The following is a 22,396-nucleotide window of genomic DNA, read 5'->3' as shown; positions in this document are numbered from 1 at the left end:
TATCTGCCCCATTATACCCTATATTAATATCATATATTAATGAAATAACTGGTTAGCATTTACAATGTCTCTATTAATTTTTTACTTTTATGGTCTCAAAAGTTGAGGTCTAAACATAATTAATATGCTGAGTCACATACTTGAGATAATTTACTTAATAAATCACCTTAAGTGGTTTGCCCCCTCATCTGCTACCAATAACTTTCTCATCCTAATATTTTTTCATACCACGTTAAAGCAACATTAAAATTAAAATAATGATCACCTACATTTCACACTTTTTATTAAGTTATTTCCCTACCTCCTATGTATAGGTCATTAGAAAAATGCATTCATCTGTCTTTACAACTTATAGTATTTTTCTATCAATAAATTCATAGAATGATAAAAAAGGAAGGAAATATAAAGGGCCATGTCTTCTCTGTTACTTGTATTGCCAAACCTGGGTGTGGGCAGCCATAGGGCAAGTCAGGACTAGGAAGTTAGTTAAGGGTGGAGAATGCAAGTATTGATCAAAGAAGGAAGCCCAAGGAAATGGAATGGATCTACTCAATCCAGCTAAAGTCTAGAGAGCTCTATAAAAGCAAGGAAGAGTAGATGGGTACAGTGAGTTCAAAGTGTGGAAGTCAACTTCAAGGTTCAACAGTGTCAAAGATTGAGAGGAACAGGGGGCTCAATGGTGGTGGCATTTTGGGACAATGTTGTGAATCCAGGATTCTGAATTCCAGTGGAGAAATTGCTCAAACAGCCAAGGGGGGACAGAACCTCAGGAAGATGTTCATCCTATTCACAGCAAGAGGGGGAAGACTAAACATCCTCCTACCAAAGGATAGAAAGCTGACTGAAATACCTTTTTCTTTTCTTTTTTTTTTTTTTGGTAGAGGTAAAGTCTTGCTACGTATGTCATTTGAGAGAGTTTTCCAGTCTGAATCTCTTCTAAATATATTAGATAATAAAGCAGTGTCACATAAGTGGTCACAAACACAGGACCTAGAATCAATCAAACTGTCTGGATCCATAACCATAGATCCAATACTTACTAACCATGTCACATGTCTGTGCCTGTCTCCCCATCTGTGAAAAGGTGATAATAACAGTATTATGTCTCATAACACCATTATCAGACTATATGTTAGGTATATTAATAGCATATTTATTAATTTATTTATTTAGTTTAGTTTATTAATAGTAGCATTTTTATTCTTAATTGAAGGAAAAAGACCCAGATCCTCTTCATACAGCTTAGATTACACATATAGTGTGTGTGTGTTTGGTGAGTGGTGGCTTACAAGGGGCAGCAGTGGGGGAGGCATTAAGAAACATAGTTAATTAACTTGGATGCCTATGAACTATATAAGACAAACCACAATCTTACTTAAAAGTATAAAGAAAAATTATTAGACCAATCCCACTCCCTTTTTTAAAGTAGGCTCCACAGCCAATGTGGGGCTTAAACTCAAGACCCAAGAGTCACATGCTCCACCCACTGAGCCAGACAGGTGCCCCTTTTATGAAAGACAGAAAGATGGTCTCTAATAGAGGCCCTTTTCCAAAGTGGGACTCTGCTTGGCCCCCCAAGCCTGTTTAGCTTCCTGGAGGTGCTGATTTGAATTTACCCAATGATGGGGCAATGAAATGGTAATTTTCAATAAAAGAAGTCTTGCTAGACTGAAGGATAGAGGAAGTACTCTAGGAAAATCCCTCAAAGGGGAGGAGAAGATCTCTTGTGTGCTGGGAAACAGCTGATATACTGCTGGAGTATCTGGCTGGCCCTCATTCATCTGAGTTGGGTTAGCCTAAGGACAGTCAGATGAGAGAAAGGGTAGCTTCCCAAACCTAACTGGGAGGAATTCCTTCAGGGGAGGGGCTGCAGTGGGCAGGGAGGCAGTGTAAATGAAAAGCATGCAACAGAAACCATATGGTTTTTGAAGTGCTGGAGAATCATGGCACTTGCTGGCTGTGTGATCTTGGTGGAAATTCTGTTCTCTATGCCTCAAGGTCCTTATCTATAAAATAGAGATGAGTAGTACCTATCCATTGTTGCTGTGAAGATTAAATGAGTAAATGTATGTAAAGAAACATTTAGCAGAAGTATTAGCTACTTGCTAAAACAACTTGGTTGTCCACCCCAGGACAGCCATTCAGTAATGTAAAAGTCCAGGACATGTTGTCTCATGCCCTTTGAGTGAGAGGGACAGATGAATAAGATTGGACCAACCAACTCCCAGGGTGCTGCTGGTGGTGTCTCTTAATCCAGGCACTGAAACCCAGACTTCAACAGCTCACAGAAGGCAGACCACCAGGGGGTCTGGTACACTAACTGCAGTCCTATCGTGTCTTCTCAAGGTGGATTCCTGCCTTGTTTCAAATGGACACAAAAAGCAATTGTGCTTACTTGCAAAGAATAGTGCCTGCTAGACTCAGAGCGGGCTGGGACACTTAAGTAAGTAATGGCATCAGTTCAAAGTCTGTGTGGAACACATAAATGTTGTGTCACTAAACCCTTCACAGTCTAGAGGGTCAGAAGGGAACCTGGAGGAAATAGAACCAGCCAGACTGAGAGATCAGAACACCCCTGGAAACTGGGCCTGTCCACTGGAATGAGAAAGTCAAATGATGAAATAACCAGCCTCATGATGTGGCAGAATGGGATCACAGTGATGAGACATTGCGGCCAAGTGTTCTGAAAATATGGTGATGTTGGGGGGGCAGGGGAGTCAAAGTTCATAAGCATGGCAAATGTGGGAAGCTAGACGTATGAGTAGATGGAGCTGAGTGCTTGGTATGGACAGGCAGTCTTCTATACCAAATGAAGGATTATCCTTGTTGGATTGAGGGCCCCAGTTACCAAGTTTCCACAGAAGGAAGAATGTTGAAAAGCCTCAAAGATTGTGGGTTGAGGCAGGATTTAGTAAGAGTAATTGCTACATTCACCAGGATGTCTAGGAGTAGTTTTGGGGAGCTGGATACTAAGTCCTTCTGCCTTTCTTTTAAGCCTTAAGACTATGGAGATCCTTGCAGACCCTGAGCTCAGAACTAAATTTTAGGACCAGTGTTTTTGGCTCAGAATAGACTTATCTATCCAAACATCTAGCTATAAATTGGGATACTTAACTGGCCTGAAGACAGCTCAGGAATCAAGTTAGCCCTTCTTTCCATGATAGAGGTCTATGGAAGTGGTCCTAGATAGTTAACCCAGTCTTCCCTTTCAGTGTTAGAACTGGCATCTCAATGAAAATTACCTTAGGGAACTCACTTGCCTCTTTCCTAACCTGTTCAAAGTTGTAAGAGGACAGGAAACTCACAGCAGATCATGTCCAGTTAGTCTCAGGGTGGACAGCATTTGCCTGCATTTGGGAGATGTCCCTGAAATTTTAAAGGTTAGAGTTGAGAGTTTCCTCAACTCATCCTAGACTGACAGTGTTTATGACACTTCTCCCAGTCTCAGGGGAGGTACTTAGGTGATGCTAATGTCGATGAAACGAGAGAATCATTTGATACTGCAGAAACGTGGTATCTGTATGGGTCTGATGATTCTCTCTCTCTCCCTCCCTCTCTCTTCCTTCCTCTCTCCCCTCCCTCCCCTTCTTCCCTCCCTTCCTTCCTTTCTCTTTCTATCTCTCATCTCTCTCTCCTTAATAACTCTTTAAGAACCTGCTGAAAACTATGGATCATGGTCCCTAAAAGGGACCCACATTTTTATGCATAATTTCAGGACCCTAGAAGTCTGTTTATGAATTCCAGATTAAGAACTCCTGCAGCAGATAGGACCAGCAAGAACAGGCTTTAGTTTCTTGGCTTTCTTCATTGAAATGCAAACTTTACTATATTCTAATATGGTGTGTTTGCTGTTTTGTTTCTCTATTTTACTCCAGAAAGTGTGTCGAGGTTAATCAAGACATTTTAAGATATACTTTTCTTTCTGTTCTAGATCTGTGGGATGTCATTATATTGGGATAATTTCAATAACCTGTGGAATTGTGTGTCACTGAAAACAGTTTTTCTAATCATCAGTTACTCATTAAAGTTCTTTGTTCTTCTAGAGTGTATTACGCTACATGAAATAAGTCAGTCAGAGAAAGAGAAGTATCATGATTCACGCATATGTGGAATTTAAGAAATGAAACAGATGAACATAGGGGAAGGGAAGGAAAAATAAGATAAAAAGTGAAGGAGGCAAACCATAAGAGACTCTTAAATACAGAGAACAAACTGAGGGTTGCTGGAGGGGAGGTGGGTGGGGGATGGGCTAAATGGGTGATGGGCATTAAGGAGGGCACTTGTTTGGATGAGCACTGGGTGTTATATGCACGTGACGAATCATTAAATTCTACTCCTGAAACCAATACTACATTATATGTTAACTAGCTTGGATTTAAATAAAATTTAAAAATAAAAAAAATGAAAAAAAAAGTTCTCTGTTCTTCTTGGGATATTTGTTACCTCTGCTTAGTGACATTATTCTTTCAGGCTATCAGCATGCTGATGAATTAGCATATAAATTATTAGAACAAAATATTTAATGCAAAAAGGCTACAAAATATTATTATAAGAAATGGAGGAAATTTAGCTGGAAATGTTGCTATCATTTCATTAAGATAATATGGGATTTTATGCAGAAACATTAGTCAAGATTTTATTCATCTCAAGGCACCTGGGTGGCTCAGTTGGTTAAGTGACCTACTTCGGCTCAGGTCATGATCTCATGGTTCCTGAGTTTGAGCCCTGTGTCAGGCTCTGTGCTGACAGCTCAGAGCCTGGAGCCTGCTTTAGATTCTGTGTCTCCCTCTCTCTCTCTGTCCTTCCCTCACTATCTCTCCCTCCCTCCCCCCCCCCCTCTGTCTCAAAAATAAATAACATTTGAAAAGATTTTATCATTGCATATTTACTATGCAACTATAAACCTCCTATCTTACTTTTTTTCTTCTTTCACTTGAGAATGCAGTACAAATGCTTGTATCTTATATGACAAACCTTACCTTGGAACTCGAAGGCACTAACTTCAGCTTTCAAACTTGCTTTGTAAATTGCCCTTACTTAGAAATGGTGGAAATATTTTACACTCTCTGAATAGTAATGAACAATGCTGCTCAGTGATTTATAACTCTAAGAGCTTTATAATTTGATTTATGAACAGCTCTCAAATTTTCCATTGGCAGTTCATACAACTATGAGTAAATTTTCTGGCCAAATGACTTAGTATTTTGCTGCATGACTAATCCCACACTCAATGTTAGAAACTACATAAATGAATTCTATTTGCTTGTGGATAATAAATGATTACTTTCCAAAAACTGTCTGCAAAGCATTCTAGAGTAGATGAATTCAATTACACTGACATTTTTAAAAAAACTCTCAGACTCCGTAGACTTTTTTTTGAGAAATCTGTAATGTTCACAAAAAATAACTTTCCCCCCATGCCCCAACAGCACTATTCTAGATTCTGTAGCCCACAGGACAATAAATCCTAATTAGGCTCTAAAATTCCTAAAATGTCACAAGAACAATTTGGAATGATTCACTTGAAATATTTTCTCTTACAATGATGCCTGTAAGTTATTTCAAAAGTTTTTATTATGGCAAGATGAGTCCTTTCCCATGTACTGAAAATAATATTTGATATTATTGCAAATAATAATTTTTCCTTCATAAACACAAATTTTAAAAAGACATCCACCCACATGATGGCTCCCTTGATTCTGGTGGCTAGAAATTGCCTCCAAGATTACATTAGATGATGTAGGTTCTTCTAGAAAATGAAGCTCCTTTACCTTTCAACACAAGAACATGTGCTTTGTTGGCACAGGTCTTGGTCTCACTCTGTCATGAAAAGCCATTTGTGAATAAATAGGTGATACAACACATTGCCTCAGATACCTCTCAATTTTCCTTTTATGTCATTTAAATTCTTTTTTTAATTTTAAAAAATGTTTATTTATTTTTGAGAGAGAGAGGGAGAGAGAGCACGCACAGGAAGGGGAAGAGCAGAGAGAGAGGGAGACACAGAACCCAAAGCAGGCTCCAGGCTCTGAGCTGTCAGCACAGAGCCCCACATGGGGCTCAGACCCACAAACTGTGAGATTATAACTTGAGCCTAAGTCAGATACTCACTGACTGAGCCACCAAGGCTCTCCTATGCCACTTAAATTCTGAGAGTAAAAAGCTTCACCAGTCCAAACTCAATATGATCCACTTCTAAAACTTTGTTGCTAGAGCCATTCTTACTTACACTTTTTGTTTCCAAAGGGGTCATATTTTTATGTAGTGTCATTGTGTGATTATCAGTTGGGTAATACACTCACTTCCATTTAAGTTGTAATAAAAGCTTACAGATAACCTGGGCTACATTCCAAGACATTCCTTATCTTTGTCTAAAAAAAAATCACTCTCCTAGTTTGAGTGTTAGTAGTCAGGGATGGTGGGGAGGAGACCATGGGCAGGGAGCCATCCTAACCAGTCAGGGTGAGTGTTAACTGCAGAGTCAAAAGCAGCTGGAGAGCAGAAAGAACCCATGGGGGTGGGGGTGGGGAGAAGACTGCAGGTAAGTTAAAACAAACAGCTAAACCACACCTGGCCAGAAGAATGCCTCCTTCCCTCCTCTCTTTAACTCTCAATTTCCACTCCCTCTGTTGGTTCCCTTTCTCAGGTTCCCTGGAAACTTGTTTAGGTACCCCTATCCTGACCAAAAAAACAAAACAGAAACAAAACAAAACAAAAAACAAACAAAAACCAAAAAACCATTACTCAGGCTTTAATCCAGCTCTCTCTACTTGTCCCTTTTAGATGAATTAGCTTTTAGAGTTAGAATTTAAGTTTTCTGGTTAAATTTCTCCAAAGATTGTGGACAGAGGTTCTCTACTGTTTTCACCTCCTACTCCCTCTTCAACATGTTGATGTTTGGTTTTAACCTCTCCCACCACAATGAATCAGTACTCTGGAAGGTCACCTCATCACCAGTCCTCAGTCCTTGCACACCTTCCCCTCCCATTTGTGCCTCTGTTCTCGTGTGCCACTAAATTGGAACACTTCCTACTCTGGCTTCCGTGGACTTGCCTTCTGCTGTCCTCTGCAGTCCACAAATGAAAGTTGTCTCCAAAGTTCTGGTTCCAAAGTTCTGGTTTCCTAGTTTCTCTTCCTTAGTCATTTTGTCCATCATGACCTCAACTGTAATTCATGTTCATGACTCCCAGTCTCTTTCCAGTTCTGACTTTTCTACCCATGTTTCCGTGGGCTTGTTGGGTAATTTTACATGGACATTCTGGTGCCTCTCTCTCAATGGGTCTAAGATTCAGTTTGTCCTCTTTTCCTACAGAACTGTCCTACCACCCTAGCTCAAAGGTTGAGTCATCTTCATTCCTCCCTTTCTCTAAGTTGGTCACCACAAAGCTTAGGGTGGAGCCTTCTTTTCTTCCTGATGCTTCTCCTGACCCATGAATTAGGAATTTGTGCCACAACTTCCCATCTCTTAGAGAAGTACCACAGAGCTTCTCTCTTTATTAAAGTCCATTACTCACTCTTACTTTGGGAGGCAAATGACTCAGTGATGGGGGAAGTTGAGGAGGGCCTTCCAGTTGATATATGAAAGGTCCCCTTCTCACATATGGTCCTGTCTCTTGTTCACTAATGCTGCAAACCTCATGAGTGGGAGAGTGTCACGCTCTTTTTGGCCTCTGGTCTCCTGGTAAGAAGTAGAATCCTAGTGCCCTAGCGTTGGGAAGGCCTGTAGTTCTTCAGCTGTGACCGGATGGGTGTGCAGAGTTAGGAGAAAATAAATAAGATATCTCATTTTGGCCTTGAATCTAAGCCATGTTCTTCAATCTGACTTTACTCTGAATAAAGTTAATATTTTTGTTTCCTTTTGGTTCCTCATGTGTGTTCTCAATCCAATTTGGCTGAGAATCCAAAGGGAAGAAGGGCTGCGTGATAGGTCATCTTCTACATTCCTGACACCAAACACTCCTATTTTTATCAATTCATTTGTCTTCTCTTGGGTGACCGAGCTAACTCACTATCATAAAAAGTCAAAATATTATATATACTTTTCCATCTTGATTGCTCATTTCTTCATATGAAACATTGACCAAGGACCTTCCTCCTCCATTCCTACCACCAAACCTTAATCTTTTTGTGCCTTTGATACAATGTCAATTATTCTTTGTAACGAAAACCTAGCAGAAAGAAAATATATGAATTCTATTAAATTAACTTCCAAAAAGGATTGATTGGCTAATTTAATATTTATTAAATTCCACAATGCATTAGCATTACATAAACACACAGGAAGAAGCAATTAATAACATGCCATTATTTGGAGATGGAAATGATAAATTAGCAACAAATCAGAAAACAATGGAACCTAAATACTAAATTCTATCAATGATCTGGTTTCCTTATTATTAGTATCCTTGAGGTAACTGATGTAAAGAACAGACACAAATGCATCTAAAAAGAAATGTCTATAATCCTACTGCATGCAGTTAAAGCATTTGTCTGCCAAGAGAGATAAATGATGTTCTTGTGTATACTTGAAACTTATAAATGGCTGCAGCAAGACACAGGATGATAACAATTGTGCTAAAGTAATAGCTCAGAAAACCATAATTGCTATTTAGTTGCTTTTTGTTGTTAAAAATGCAGAGTTTGGAGCAAATTGGTTACTATGCTATGTTTGTGGTCTTAGACATGTTTCAAGGATATTTAGACCATTTTAGCTCACTCACAAATTTTAGTCAGTGAGAAGTATCAAAGTAAAACTGACCTTTCTAAATTCTATTAGTCATTTCTCCCAATGTTTGCAAAAGGTTAGTTCATTTTTGTTGTTGTTTTAAATTACTCTACTGGGCCACTGGGAGTCAATGCAGTAAAGAATTCTTCCTTTCCTGATGTGCCACACATTGTGGACAGTCTTCAATACTCCTGCACAATGGACAGGAGTACAATCTCTCACTGCAGTGGGCTGCGGTATCAGGGACCTTTGAGCAATGTGAACATGAGGCTATCCTACCTGTCAGACCGCGAGTGCCAGGGGCCTCTGAAGCCTATCCTGACTTGTAGTATATAGCCTATTCTCTGACATTCAACATTCCCATATACAGCATCTTATACAGCATCTGCAAGCAAGGTCCTTGCATCTTCAAACCCAAACGACTGAATATGATACAACATGTCAACAACTTGACAAACGACCGAATGTGATACAACATGTCAACAACTTGACTGTTTATTTTGTTTTAGGAAACATGTCGTACATAAGAACATTTAATCCGTGGTTTCCCACGTTTATGAATCTGGCATTTAGGAAATGCATTAGCCAATGCCTTTTGGAATTTCCTTTAATGCTTACACATGGTAACGTGCTCTAGGCCTTAAGAACATCAATGGTTAAGCTTTTATGCAGAGTTGCACTGTTGATTTTGTATAGTTAGAAAACAATACTGATTTTAAATTCCTACACGCAAATAAAACTTAAGTATTGTCATCTATTGTTTGAATGCTTTTCAGAATTTTACAAATTACTTTTCTATGACAATTTCTTCAGTGTCTCAAATGTTCCAAAGTAAGAGTCCACCTTCGTAGTTATTAGAAACTCCACAAATGCAGTAATATGTTACTTTATGTCACTATAATTGCAGTTGCCTTATGCGGGTAAATAAAACAAAACAAGTTAAAAACAGCCCCCCACAGGAAACGCCTGCACTGCCTAGGGTGCAGCTTAACGCGGTATAGCGAGCGCTGGGCCTGCCAAGGCCAACCGATGCCGCAGACTGCAGCCGCAGCGGCGTCCGGGCCAGGTGGCGGTGGCTGTCCGCAGAAAGGCACACTGCAGCGCTCCCGCCACACCTTCTGCGTTGGCATTGCACCAGCGACCACTGTAAAATCTCCCGGCATCAACAATATACTTTTTGCTGGTTATGAAGAAACGGGAGGGGGCCGGAGGGAATGTGTTCATTTTGAGTGTGACAGATCATTATTTCCTCACACTCCCTGAAATATTTCTCCTCAAAATATTTACAAGCCAATCTCCAACTTCCTTTATCTGCCAGGTCCCTAAATCTTAAATTGCCTCTCTCTCCAAACGCACTAGATGAGTCAGGGCTTGACGGTAAATGCATGGAAGTGCCCGTTTCTCGGCTGCGAAATAGCACCTAGATTTGGGGGTGTCACAGTTAACGTCTGCAGACCGGAGCGTTCTACCGGGGAGCGCTCCCACTTTAGAGAGGCTTGGAGAGGGTGGGCCTCCCATTCTTGGAAAACCCCAATTCCCAGGGAAGGCCCTTCCCGGCATTCACGCTTCAGCGTGCGAGGAACCCCCCGCAAGCAATAGCTCACCCGGCTGCATCCTCCAAAGCCCCAACCTCGGGGCGGGGCGCGGGGAGGTGGGAGGTGGGGGTAGCACCGCCTGCAGGCTCCCGCCAGCGCCTCACGGTTTTCCCCCTGGCTCCTTGGCGCCCCCTGTCGCCGGGCTCCCCAGCAGTTCGGCCCAGGGAGGCTGGATAGGTGGAAGCCCCAGGTGTCGGGGAGCGGAGAGGCGCGCGATCTGTGCACCCGCGGACCGCGCGGACTGGCGGGCGGCCCCGCGGGAGGGCGCTGGGCGCTCAGGCCCGGGCGCAGCCCGCGGCCGCCGCCGAAGCCGCCGCAGCCATGTCCGCGCGCCCGCGTTGCCGCAGCCCGGCCGTGATGTCATCAGGCGAGCCCCCGCCGCGGCGCCCCATTCCCGCCCCCCGCGGGCCGCCGCCGCCGCCGCCGCCGCAGCCCGGGCGCCGAGTCCCCGCCCCGACCCACGTGCGCCCGGCTTGTGGGATGCCGAGGCCGGCGGCGGCCGCAAGACGATGCGCGGGACCCGGGTGGCCGCGGCGGCAGTGCTGCTCCTCCCAGCCCGCCGCGTCCCTGGCGGGGCTGCGCCCGGGGGCTGCGCACGGACGGGGGCGGGGGCGCCTGGGGAGAGAGGGGGGAGGCTCCCCGCCGCCAAGTCCCTGCCTCGTCGCCGTCTGCTGAGTCATGGCAAGCGCTCCCCGCAGCCCTGGATCACTCGCATAGCGCGGCTGGCGCGGGGTGCGCAGCCATTGGGCTGGGCGCGGGGCCGCGAGCGCCGGGCATGACGCGCTGAGCCGCGCTCGCCCGTGCCCGCCGCTCCGTGGTGCGCCCGGCGCGGGTGCCTGTGCCGCCGCCCTCCAGCCCCGCCGCCGAGCCGCCCCCGCCTCGCCCGCACCATGATCGCCGCGGCTTTCCTCGTCTTGCTGAGACCCTACAGCATCCAATGTGCCCTCTTCCTCTTGTTGCTTCTGCTGGGCACCATCGCCACCATCGTCTTCTTTTGCTGCTGGCACCGCAGGCTCCAGAAAGGGAGGCATCCGATGAAATCGGTCTTTTCGGGTCGTTCAAGGAGCCGAGGTAAGACACGCCGCGACGGCTTTCTTTCGGGCTAGGAGGAACATTTAAGCCGATTTGGAGAGTGAAGCGGGGTTCTCTCTCCCTTCAGCCCTGCGGTCCCTACCCCCATCGCTGCCCACTTCGCAAGCTGAGTACGTTTATGTATATAACGTTCTTTGCTTGCCCTTTTTGCCCTCACCGCCTTCCTCCGGTCTCTGTTGGGATACCCACGGTGATGCCCAGAGCTGGGAGGGGAGGAGGCACCGACGCCAGTTCTTAGCGGCAGTTTGCTAGAGCCCTAAGGGTAATTGGAGCGGAATCCGGGGCTGCGGCAGCCTCCCTCCACCCATCCATCGCTGGAGCTTAGGGGTAAGAAAGTAAGGCACGGAGAGTTCGGGGCTCCCCAACTCTCCCAGAACTTTCCCTGAAACTTCTCGCGGAGAACTCACCTAGAGATCGATGGCCTAGTAACCTCCCCGCCCTATAGTATGTCCCCACTGAATTTAAGGCTTCCGGGATGTGTCTTCCCGACCCTTGTCCCTCAGGTAAGTCCTTAGTAACTCGGCAGGTGAAGAGCAAGGAGTTAAATGAAGTCTCGTTTTTCTCTTTTCTCCCCAGATGCTGTTATGAGATCCCACCACTTTCGTTCTGAGGTAATTTATTTAGCGCGCACGCTCAAGGTCAGAAGAAGTTCTCTTTCCTGAGTACCAATATTAATCATATGCGTGTTAAGAAACCAGCAGGGCATTGAATGGCGAGCATGCTGCCCCCAAGCCTAAAGTGACGTTTCTTTTTAAGCGATTCCCCACCGTTGGTGCCCGCCGAACCCGCGGTGTTAGCGGATTTCTTGTGTGGTGGAGCCACTGTACGGGAGGGAGAAAGACGGCCCTTAAAAGCGCTACAGACCTTAGGAAACTTCGCCACGGGGTGGATCTCAGTTTCGTTTACAATATGTAATTTGCGGGTGGAAGCTGTCTGGGTGCTGTGAGCTGGCTGTGGTGGTTCCCTTGGAGAGCCAACGACAGAGGGGAGCTCTTAGGAGGTTGGTGCAGAGCAATTTGATCCATATGCATTTCATTTTAGTCTTTCCAGTGTACATTCTTACTCACTCATAAAGCTGCCCATGTTTTATTCGGGCCATCTGATGCTTTTTGCAAAGGACGGTGGTTGTGATCCGGCCTTATCTGATCCCGTGCGCTGGTCTTTGCTCTCCGAATGCGGACCATCCCTACGTGAGCAGGTGATGTGGGTGCAGTGATTAGGTGGGGCTGTTATAGGACCAGCCCCACTGAAGGTAGGACAAAACAAAAAGCCCAAGCTCTCCCAGGCCCAGCATTCCTTTATGAATTTCCAGGCCAACCCCCTACTTAGTCTGAGACAATTTTCCCTCTTTTTAGGAGAGTTTCACACAGCCAGGCTTGGAGGTTACCAGTAACTATGCTTGCTGTGGTTTACTCATTTTAGCAAAGACTTGGTAGTTAGACACCCTCCATTTACTTGCTATTTACCTGAGACGTTATTTCACATTTCGTTTCACTAGTTAATCAGATGTTTTATTGCACCATAGATGTTTTCTTGGACTCTGGTTGCTTGAAAGCTTTAATTGAATTATTACAACATCACTATAATGTTGCACAGTGAGTAATCCCACTGCATGTAGCCCTGGAGGGTGGGTGAGAACTCTCTTCTCAATTTAGGATACTTAAGAGAATAAATGAACCAGTCAGATAATCAAGAGGTTCCATTTCTGTCTTTTCACTAACTAGCTGTGTGGTTCTGGAAAACTCTCTTAACTTCTCAGCATCTCAGTTTCCCCATCTGTAAAATAGTACCGTGCAGGGTTACAGTGGGAGGGGAAATTTACAAGTAATTATGTAAAAAGAAAAAAAAACAAAACCAAAAAACAACCCACTTAGCTCATAGTAAATATTCAGTAACGGGTAGCTACCATTACAGGTTATAAAATTGAATTTAAAAATGTGTAAAAATAAAAATCTTTGCACAATTTAAATGAAGTCTTAATTCAACTAATTCAAACTTAAAGGAAACAACATAAACTCCGTTATGAAGCAACATTTTTGAATATCTGCTTAATTAAATAGAATAACTCATTTAGATGTGACAAAAATAAATAATGGTCAGGGTGCAAACATCAAAATTTAGGATTTTTATTTTAAGAAGAAGAGATTACCAGCTCCATACAAATAAGTGATAGAACCAAAATAATCCTGTTATGAATTACTTTATTTACCATTAGGCATTTTAGCTAAAACACAAATGAAAAAATGCGATAGGACTATGTCTTGTTTAGTTATCTCTCAGTTAAGCATTTATCCTGTGCTTGCATTTGGTTAGGAAAGCTGGGGAGAGTTGTTTAATGCTTTAACTCATTTCACACAATTCCTAATCCAATTTGACATCTTGTCTATACTTCATATTTGCCTAATCTGCTAGCATATGAACTCTTTGAGGACATGAACCATGTCTCTCCTTTTAGGGCTGTATCCCTACTGCCTGGTATATAGTGGGTTCTTAATAAATATTTATTGAATGAATAAAAAAAATTTCTCAGTGTGTGCCAGTTCTCATAAATTGGCAAATAGAACCCAGAGTTGGGCAGAAAAAAAAAATGCACATTCTCAGGATATTGCTTGGAATTCAACATTTGCTGAATCTCTTTCCAGCTTTTAAAATTGCCCTGGAGTTTGTATTAAAAATGTAAGTCACTAATTATAACAAAATGAATTTGGTTAGAATGTTTTTTTCTCAGGAAATTAAATACAGTATTAGCTTAATTTGTTGATGGGCTATCTGTGTGTCTTTCTGTACCAAATTTCTTTGGTAAACTACTCAAAGAAAGTTATGTGAACATCCCAAGTGCATGAGAGTGCCACATTTTTTTCACTGTTTTATGCTTACCACAAATAAAACATTTTCCTTTAAGGAAAACATTGGGAATTATTTTTTTTTTTACTCCCTTTTTATCAAAATGTCATTTCTTGCAGGATTTTCTCCTTGAGAAATACCTCTGAATTTTTTGGATTCCAGCTTTTCAAAAAATTAGAATTTGAGTAGCATAATGGATATTCTTATTGCTTTTTAGCAGTAGCTGCTGCAAAATATTTCTCAGAGAAAATGTTTTGAGTTTTTGACCAGTCATAATCATACTGAACTAAGAACTTAGTGCCTTCTTCATTCCAATCTAATTCACTTTCAGCATTTCCATTGTGGTCAAATAAGGAAAATGAGTTTAGGATATGCTGACTCATTTGGAAATGTGAAAGAGCTTTGGGAAAGCCCTTGCACATGTGAAGAAGTTTGTTAACCCTGTGCTGCTTTGCTTGGCAGAGGTTATTGCTTCTGCTACCTACATGCTCAGGAAGGAGTCCAACTGGACAGGAAATTTCAGGATATTCCTTCCCAGATAGTCATACTTGTCCAGAGGGGAAAACCATGGCATCAAGACCCACTTTGCTTTGTGAAGAAAGTCACATCCCTCACCCGAGGAGCTCCAGCTTTGTTTTTCTCACAAAGTATATAATAAACAAATTTCTTCAACATGAAGTTAATTTCTTCCTCATGAAGCTACAACTAAATAACATAGATGTTTATAAAATGTTTTGGAAGTGTAACCATCTACCAACACTTGCAAATTCATCTTTACTGGCTTAATAGTCCTCTAAATTTTTCTTAAATGTTTATTTTTGAGAGAGAGAGAGAGAGAGAGAGAGAGAGAGAGAGAGAGCGAGCTCAAGTGGAGAAGGGACAGAGAGAGGGGGACAGAGGATCTGAAGCAGGCTCTGTGCTGATAGCAGTGAACCTGATGTGGGGCTTGAACTGATGAACTAGAAGATCATGACCTCAGCTGAAGTCAGATGCCCAACTGACTGAGGCATCCAGATGCCCCAACAGTCCTCTAAATTTTAACAATAGTATATGAAAATGTGAAATTATTAAACCAGCCGGCAAGGTCTGAACACTATAACTCCAACTTACCGACAGATATAAAGACCCAATTAGATAGATAGAAATGTGTGCTTTATGTCTGAATATAAAGAACTTGTGTAGTTTTTGTTTTCATAGCAAATGAAGAGAAGTGATTTCACATTGAAGTAGGACACAGTTTAGAAACCCAAGTATTCAATCTGAACATCTAAGAAGTGTACTTTTCCTGAGGATTTATAATGTTTTATGCTGTGACTTTACACAATGGTTAACTGTTACACTGGATTCCTGTGGTAAAAATCAGGCAGTGACAATCCTGATTTTAAGGAAATTTCAGAAAGTGATATGGGTAATTGAGGTACCATGAGATTTCAAGAAAGAGCCTTGGGAGTACTTCAATAGGATGAAGACAATTATAATGCCCTTTGAGAATACCCGGAGTGAACAGTGGTAAATGATCCCTATTCATCAGCTCAGTGGAATAAGGGGAGCCTTGTTTCATATAAGGAAGGGGACGAGTGTGTTGTGTGTCTATCAGGATTTGAGTAAATATCTTCACTTCCCGTTTCAGGTTAAGGAACCAAAAGAGTTAACTCAAGCTAAGCAGTTCTCAAAGAGTCACATAGCAAGATAAGGACTGAGTAAGACAAGAACTCCCTGGCTACATTTTGTCTGCCCTATGGTGTTTAACTGTGTCACTCATAGCTCAGAGAATAATATGCTCAACATTCTCAATGAAAGAGACAAGCTAAATTGAGTGAATTTCTTACAAAGCTGAATTAGGTAAATCCTTTAGACTTCCAATGATTATCCAAGTTATCGTAGATGAAAGGATAGTCCACACAAACTCTTGGCCTCATTATGTTCTCAGAGTGTTCCTTCAACAAACTGTGCAAGAATAGTCAGCAAAATAATCATATTTCATAGCTTCTCGTTAAACTTGTGTATTTCATTGAGAATTACCCAATTTAGTGAATTAGAGAAAGTGATTGTTTATTATTTAGCTCTCTTTTAAATTGGATTATCTTTATAAATAAATTCTTTGCTTAGAACTAAATTCTAGGTCTAAATTAACTTATACTAATTAAATCAGTCATAAATTGAAGTCTACACATGATATGGTATTAATTTAGCTTCACTCAGTTATTTTCAAAATAAATACATTTACATTTTTGTTCTGTACAAAGTGTGATGTTAGATAGTAGGGCTAACCGAAGGTCTGAGGTATAGCCCTGTCCTTGGCGATTGCTTCTAGGTCATTTCCAATATCAGTGCTGAAATTGTATAGTTGCTGGTTTCTTCTGTTACGGTAACTGAACTGCTGTGCTGTTTCCAACTATGAATCACAAATGTGGCAAGAGCATCAAAGGCTAGGGTGTACAAGTACAGCCAATACATTTGTAAAAAAAGACAAATTCACCCTGTTCACAGAGCTTTATTATGCCAGAGTCACCACTACCATATAATTTACCCTTATATTAGCTACATGGCAACCAAACAGAATGCTAAAAGAAAAAACAAAAGGAGAAAGAATAGAAACCCATTTTTCCCCCGTGCAATCCAAGCCAGTTAAATGCATCTAGATAAAAGTTGTAACACAACCTTTTCCAGAGAAGTTTGAATCTTTGTCTAATCTTAAGGCTCAAGAGTGACTCTTTTTTGAGATTTGGATTACAAAATAGAACTAGGCTAACAACAAGTATTGGTTTAAAGAAAGGAAGGTAAGTGTAGAGTTTAAAATCCTGATTTGGGGTTCCAGCTGTGCCACTAACTGGGTGATCTTGGTCAAGTCTCTTAGTATCTCTGAGACTTAGACTTGGTGTTCACTGGTAACATGAAGATGATATCTGAAGCCCCTCCAGAAGTAATAGGCCATGTTTCTGCTATGTGCAAAGCATCATGCTAAAAAGGCATCATGTAAAACATGATTCCTGCCTTCTAGGAGATTAAGGCAGATGAAGATAAAGATGTAATTAACAAAAATACCAAGGAACAAATTATGTACAGGAAAGGAATGGTTGGAATCGTCCTGGTGAAATGACTGCTTCTAGCTAGGGTGATCAGAAAGGCCTTGCAGGAGGCGGTGACATTTACACTGAAGCATTCAGGTTGGGTAGTTTCTGGCAAGACAGAGAGGAGATGAGAGCACTCCCCCAGCAGAACACGTGAGGATAGGCAAAGACTTAGGAAGGCATGTGCCTCTTTTCAGAGCTCAGAGTATGCTAATATGATTAGAAAAAAGGGTTCCTGAGATTGCAAAAAGAAGTGTAGAGGTAGAAATATAAGTGGATGCCAGCTACAATAACAATATTTTTTGCATACTACTTGACAGTTAGCAAAGGACTTTGACATAACATTATTTTGTTTGAACACTTTAGGAAGGCACCTGCTATGAGCCCTCTCAAGAGAAGCAAAAAAATCACTTTTTGATTTCTTTCCCAGCAACTATAGCAAAACAGCCCTATCACTGTTTTTTTGTTTTTTTTGTTTTTGTATGCTCAGGGAGAATGGAGAGTCATGTCCACTGCTGCAGAGGGCCTGGGAAAATGAGTGGGTATGGGCTTTTCTGGTCACCCAGAAGCTGTACTTTTGCAGGATAAACGTTTTTCAGGTCCAGTGCTCAAGTATCACTGGGTTGTATCTTCACTGCAGATACCATATGTCCGGGAATTTGTGACATCCTGCTCATGTGTTCAGTGTGGTCATTACAAATCCTAATGCCAAGTATAATAAATTTGCAGGTAATTTGTTATGTACAAGCCCATTTTGAACAGCTTTTGAAATATATTACAGTTTTTTAAAGTATTCGAAATATGTCTCTGCTTTTAAACTTCTTCCTTGCAAATATGTCTCCCATAGGAATTATTCTAAGTGTTTATGTCCTCCTTAAATTAATCCTCAAGCTTACTCCTTCACCCTCGGCCTGTGACTTTTGTCTCCTCCTAACTCACAGAGAATATCAGTGCCATCAAGCAATAAACTTTTTGGCTGCTACAAACAAAGTATAGCTTAAACTTTCCTCCTAGTCTGATAGACAACCCATCTGTCCTCCTTTCTAGTATTTCATGCTTATGTGGTGAGTTCCTTTTCTTCCTAGCTCTTGGGGGATGTTGGTCCATGAATCATCCCCTCCTCTGTTAACTTCTTTTGCTTCCCCTTTGTAGGCTCCTTTCCTTAGCACATAAGGATCATTTGTACTGCCTTTTTTGTTTTTAAGTTTGTTTATTTATTTTGAGGGAGAGAGAGAGCATGAGCGAGGGTGGGGGGGAGGACAGAGAGAGAGAGAGAGAGAGAGAGAGAGAGAGAGAGAGAGAGATCATCCCAAGCAGGCTTCATGCTCGGCACGAGGGAGTCCGGCACTGGGCTTGATCTCATGAACCATGAGATCGTGACCTGAGCTGAAATCAAGAGGCAGTCACTTAAGTGACTGAGCCACCCAGGAGCCCCTGTGTTGCCTTTTGAAAACAATACAAACCTCCCTATACCACCAGCTCTTCTGTTGGCAAGAAACATTTCCTGAAAAAGATTCTTTGTCACCTTCTGTTCCTCACCTCTCATTTATTCCGCAACTTTGTGTAATCTGGCTTCTGCCACTGCTACTAAAAATCACTTACTCTTGGGGCACCTGCGTAGTTCAGTTGGTTAAGCATCTGACTCTTGATTTTGGCTCAGGTCATAATCTCACGGTCATGATATCACAGTCATGAGAGAGAGCCCCTGCATTGGGCTCTGTGTGCTGAGCATGGAGCCTGCTTGGGATTCTCTCTCTACTTCTCTGTTTGCCCCTCCCCTGCTCATGCTCTCTTTCTCCCTCAAAATAAATAAATAATAATAAAATAATAATAAAAAAATAAATAAACAAAAAATATCACTCATTGTTAGCTCATCAATGATTTCCAAGTTGTTAAATATTTCAGCCAGTGGGTTTTAGTGTATCTGCAAGGTTATGCGACCATCACACAGTTTACTTTTAGAACACTTTTATTACCCTCAGAAGAAACTCCATACCTGTAAGCAGTCACTCCCCACTCCCCCTTCCTAGTTCCATCCCCCAGCCCTAAGCCACAACTAACCTACTTTTTTATCTTAATAGATGTGTGGGGCCTTAGTTTTGCCTGCCCTATTCAAACTCTCCTTGCAGGATCTAGCCATACTTACTGTTCTAGTTTACTTACATATAATGGTTACTCTGAAATCTGTACCTCAAATTCAGACTTCACTCTTGACCTCCAGATACAGACAGTCAACGACTCTTCCCTCATTTTCACATGGAGGTACCATAGGTATCTCAAACTGAACAGTGAACTCATCAGTCCCAAACCCTAACTGCCACTGTTTTGAAGAGTGGCACTACCCTCACCCCTACCCTCTGCAGCTGCTCAAACTAGAAATCTGGAAGATATGACAGATCCCTTCCTGTCTATCCTGTCCTCTTTTAAATCTCTCTGGAGTCTATGCCTTCTTTACTACATCCACTATGGTTACCTTAGTTCAGGCCCTATAATAAGCCTCCAGAGCAGCCTCCCTGCCTCCTCATCCCCAGTCCATACACACTAATTTAATAAGGATCATTCTCAAATACAAATTCTTAAATGTTTTTTTCGTCAAGGAGACAATCTTATTCAAGTAATCCCAACATAAAAATGGATTATTAATAAACAGGGATTTGTATTCTCTCATAGCAAGAAGTCTGGAGATGCTGCAGCCTTTGCTTGAGCTTCATGGTTGCAGGATGGCTAGCATGGCTCCAGACATCATGGCCAAATTCAAGGAAGGGAGAGGAAGGGACAGGAAGGATGTTCATCAGGATCAAAATTTTTGCCAGAAGCCTTTCACATTAAGTTTTTTCTTACACTTCACAGGTCAGAACTGCGTCAGAGTCTATCTGAAAGGAAAGCTTGGTATATGAGCTTTTATTTTTCCTAGTTTCTGTAGTAGAGGTAGTCAAGGGAGGAAGGTTGGATAAGCTATATTCCTCTTCTATTTAATATCTTTCAGTGGCTTCCCACTTCCTTTCAAGGTAATTCAACTTTTTTTTAGGTTTATTTTTTATTTTTAAGTAATCTGTGCACCCAGTGTGTCTCTTGAGCTTATAGTCCTGAGATCAAGAGTTGCATATTCCACAGACTGAGCCAGCTAGGAGCCCCAAGTTTGACTTTATTTCTTTTTTTTTAATTGTTATTTATTTTTGAGACACACACACACACACACACACACACACACACACACAATCTGAAGCAGTCTCCAGGCTCCACACTGTCAGCACAGAGCCCAACATGGGGCTCGAACTCATGAACTGTGAGATCGTGACCTGAGCTGAAATCAGATGGTTAACCGACTGAGCCACCCAGGTGCCTCCCAAGTTGAACTTTCTTAATATAACATCAAAATGATCTCTATACTGATGTCCTTGTGATAGTTCTATTCTAACCATTTGTCTACAGTTACAATTCTTGAAACAGACCATGACCTTTTAGGATTATTGTTTTTGTCCATATTATTTCCAGCTGAGAAAGCCTCTCTTTCTCTTCCATTCCTCTCATTACCCACTCACTGCCAATAAAAACAAAAATACTCAGGCACGAAAGGCTAACTTCTGACTTTCCTTAAAAATTTAGTTCATAAGTCATTGCTTTGAGAAACTTTCCTAGCTCCCTCTTCATAATAGTAATTGAGGTTTTTTGTTTGTCTCTTCTGCAAGATTTTGAGTATCTTGAGGGTAGTGTTAAGTCCCTAGTTCTTAGCTCACTGTCTGGCACAGAATAAAGCTCAGTAAATGTTTGCTAAATGATTCAATATTTGATATTTTCTAAAGTCAGTTTAACTCTCAATTTTCATGGATTCTGTAACTTTCCAAATATTCCTGCATTTGGAATATTTGGAATATTTCCAAATATTCTTGTATTTCCAAATATTCATTTTACTTAAAGAGAAATATATGGTTTTCATTTTTTTATTTATTTTTTATTTTTTTATTTTTTTATTTTTTTTATATGAAATTTATTGACAAATTGGTTTCCATACAACACCCAGTGCTCATCCCAAAAGGTGCCCTCCTCAATACCCATCACCCACCCTCTCCTCCCTCCCACCCCCCATCAACCCTCAGTTTGTTCTCAGTTTTTAACAGTCTCTTATGCTTTGGCTCTCTCCCACTCTAACCTCTTTTTTTTTTTTTTTTCCTTCCCCTCCCCCATGGGTTCCTGTTAAGTTTCTCAGGATCCACATAAGAGTGAAACCATATGGTATCTGTCTTTCTCTGTATGGCTTATTTCACTTAGCATCACACTCTCCAGTTCCATCCACGTTGCTACAAAAGGCCATATTTCATTTTTTCTCATTGCCACGTAATATTCCATTGTGTATATAAACCACAATTTCTTTATCCATTCATCAGTTGATGGACATTTAGGCTCTTTCCATAATTTGGCTATTGTTGAGAGTGCTGCTATGAACATTGGGGTACAAGTGGCCCTATGCATCAGTACTCCTGTATCCCTTGGATAAATTCCTAGCAGTGCTATTGCTGGGTCATAGGGTAGGTCTATTTTTAATTTTCTGAGGAACCTCCACACTGCTTTCCAGAGCGGCTGCACCAATTTGCATTCCCACCAACAGTGCAAGAGGGTTCCCGTTTCTCCACATCCTCTCCAGCATCTATAGTCTCCTGATTTGTTCATTTTGGCCACTCTGACTGGCGTGAGGTGATACCTGAGTGTGGTTTTGATTTGTATTTCCCTGATAAGGAGCGACGCTGAACATCTTCTCATGTGCCTGTTGGCCATCCAGATGTCTTCTTTAGAGAAGTGTCTATTCATGTTTTCTGCCCATTTCTTCACTGGGTTATTTGTTTTTCGGGTGTGGAGTTTGGTGAGCTCTTTATAGATTTTGGATACTAGCCCTTTGTCCGATATGTCATTTGCGAATATCTTTTCCCATTGCGTTGGTTGCCTTTTAGTTTTGTTGGTTGTTTCCTTTGCTGTGCAGAAGCTTTTTATCTTCATAAGGTCCCAGTAATTCACTTTTGCTTTTAATTCCCTTGCCTTTGGGGATGTGTCGAGTAAGAGATTGCTACGGCTGA

At 41.8% G+C, this 22,396-nt stretch overlaps 2 protein-coding genes across 19 annotated transcripts in view; one reads left to right on the top strand and one right to left on the bottom strand.

Annotated features, from left to right (window-relative positions):
• The window catches only part of BEND6 (BEN domain containing 6), a 57,567-nt gene extending 47,093 nt beyond the window's left edge, over window positions 1–10,474 (bottom strand). For both annotated transcript variants that reach the window (XM_011282412.3, XM_011282414.3), the window contains exon 1: window positions 10,330–10,474. The gene's annotated coding sequence lies outside the window, so the exon portion shown is untranslated. The remainder of the gene's footprint in view (window positions 1–10,329) is intronic.
• A 659-nt stretch (window positions 10,475–11,133) lies between these two features.
• Window positions 11,134–22,396, top strand: part of DST (dystonin) — a 503,266-nt gene continuing 492,003 nt past the window's right edge. For 7 of the 17 annotated variants that reach the window (XM_019830771.3, XM_019830756.3, XM_045057679.1 and 4 more), the window contains exons 1-2: window positions 11,135–11,391; window positions 11,989–12,050. In XM_019830771.3, coding sequence (XP_019686330.2) covers window positions 11,211–11,391; window positions 11,989–12,050 — 243 coding nt within the window. In that variant the 5' untranslated portion in view covers window positions 11,135–11,210. Of the gene's footprint in view, window positions 11,392–11,988; window positions 12,051–22,396 lie in introns of all 17 variants that reach the window. The other 10 variants (XM_045057678.1, XM_019830761.3, XM_019830760.3 and 7 more) reach the window with 4 other exon arrangements.

The sequence above is a fragment of the Felis catus genome, chromosome B2, assembly GCF_018350175.1.
Source record: "Felis catus isolate Fca126 chromosome B2, F.catus_Fca126_mat1.0, whole genome shotgun sequence".
In the NCBI taxonomy this organism is placed as follows: domain Eukaryota; kingdom Metazoa; phylum Chordata; class Mammalia; order Carnivora; family Felidae; genus Felis; species Felis catus.
Note: the sequence above shows the minus strand (reverse complement) of the source record. Positions and strands in the feature narration are given on the sequence as shown.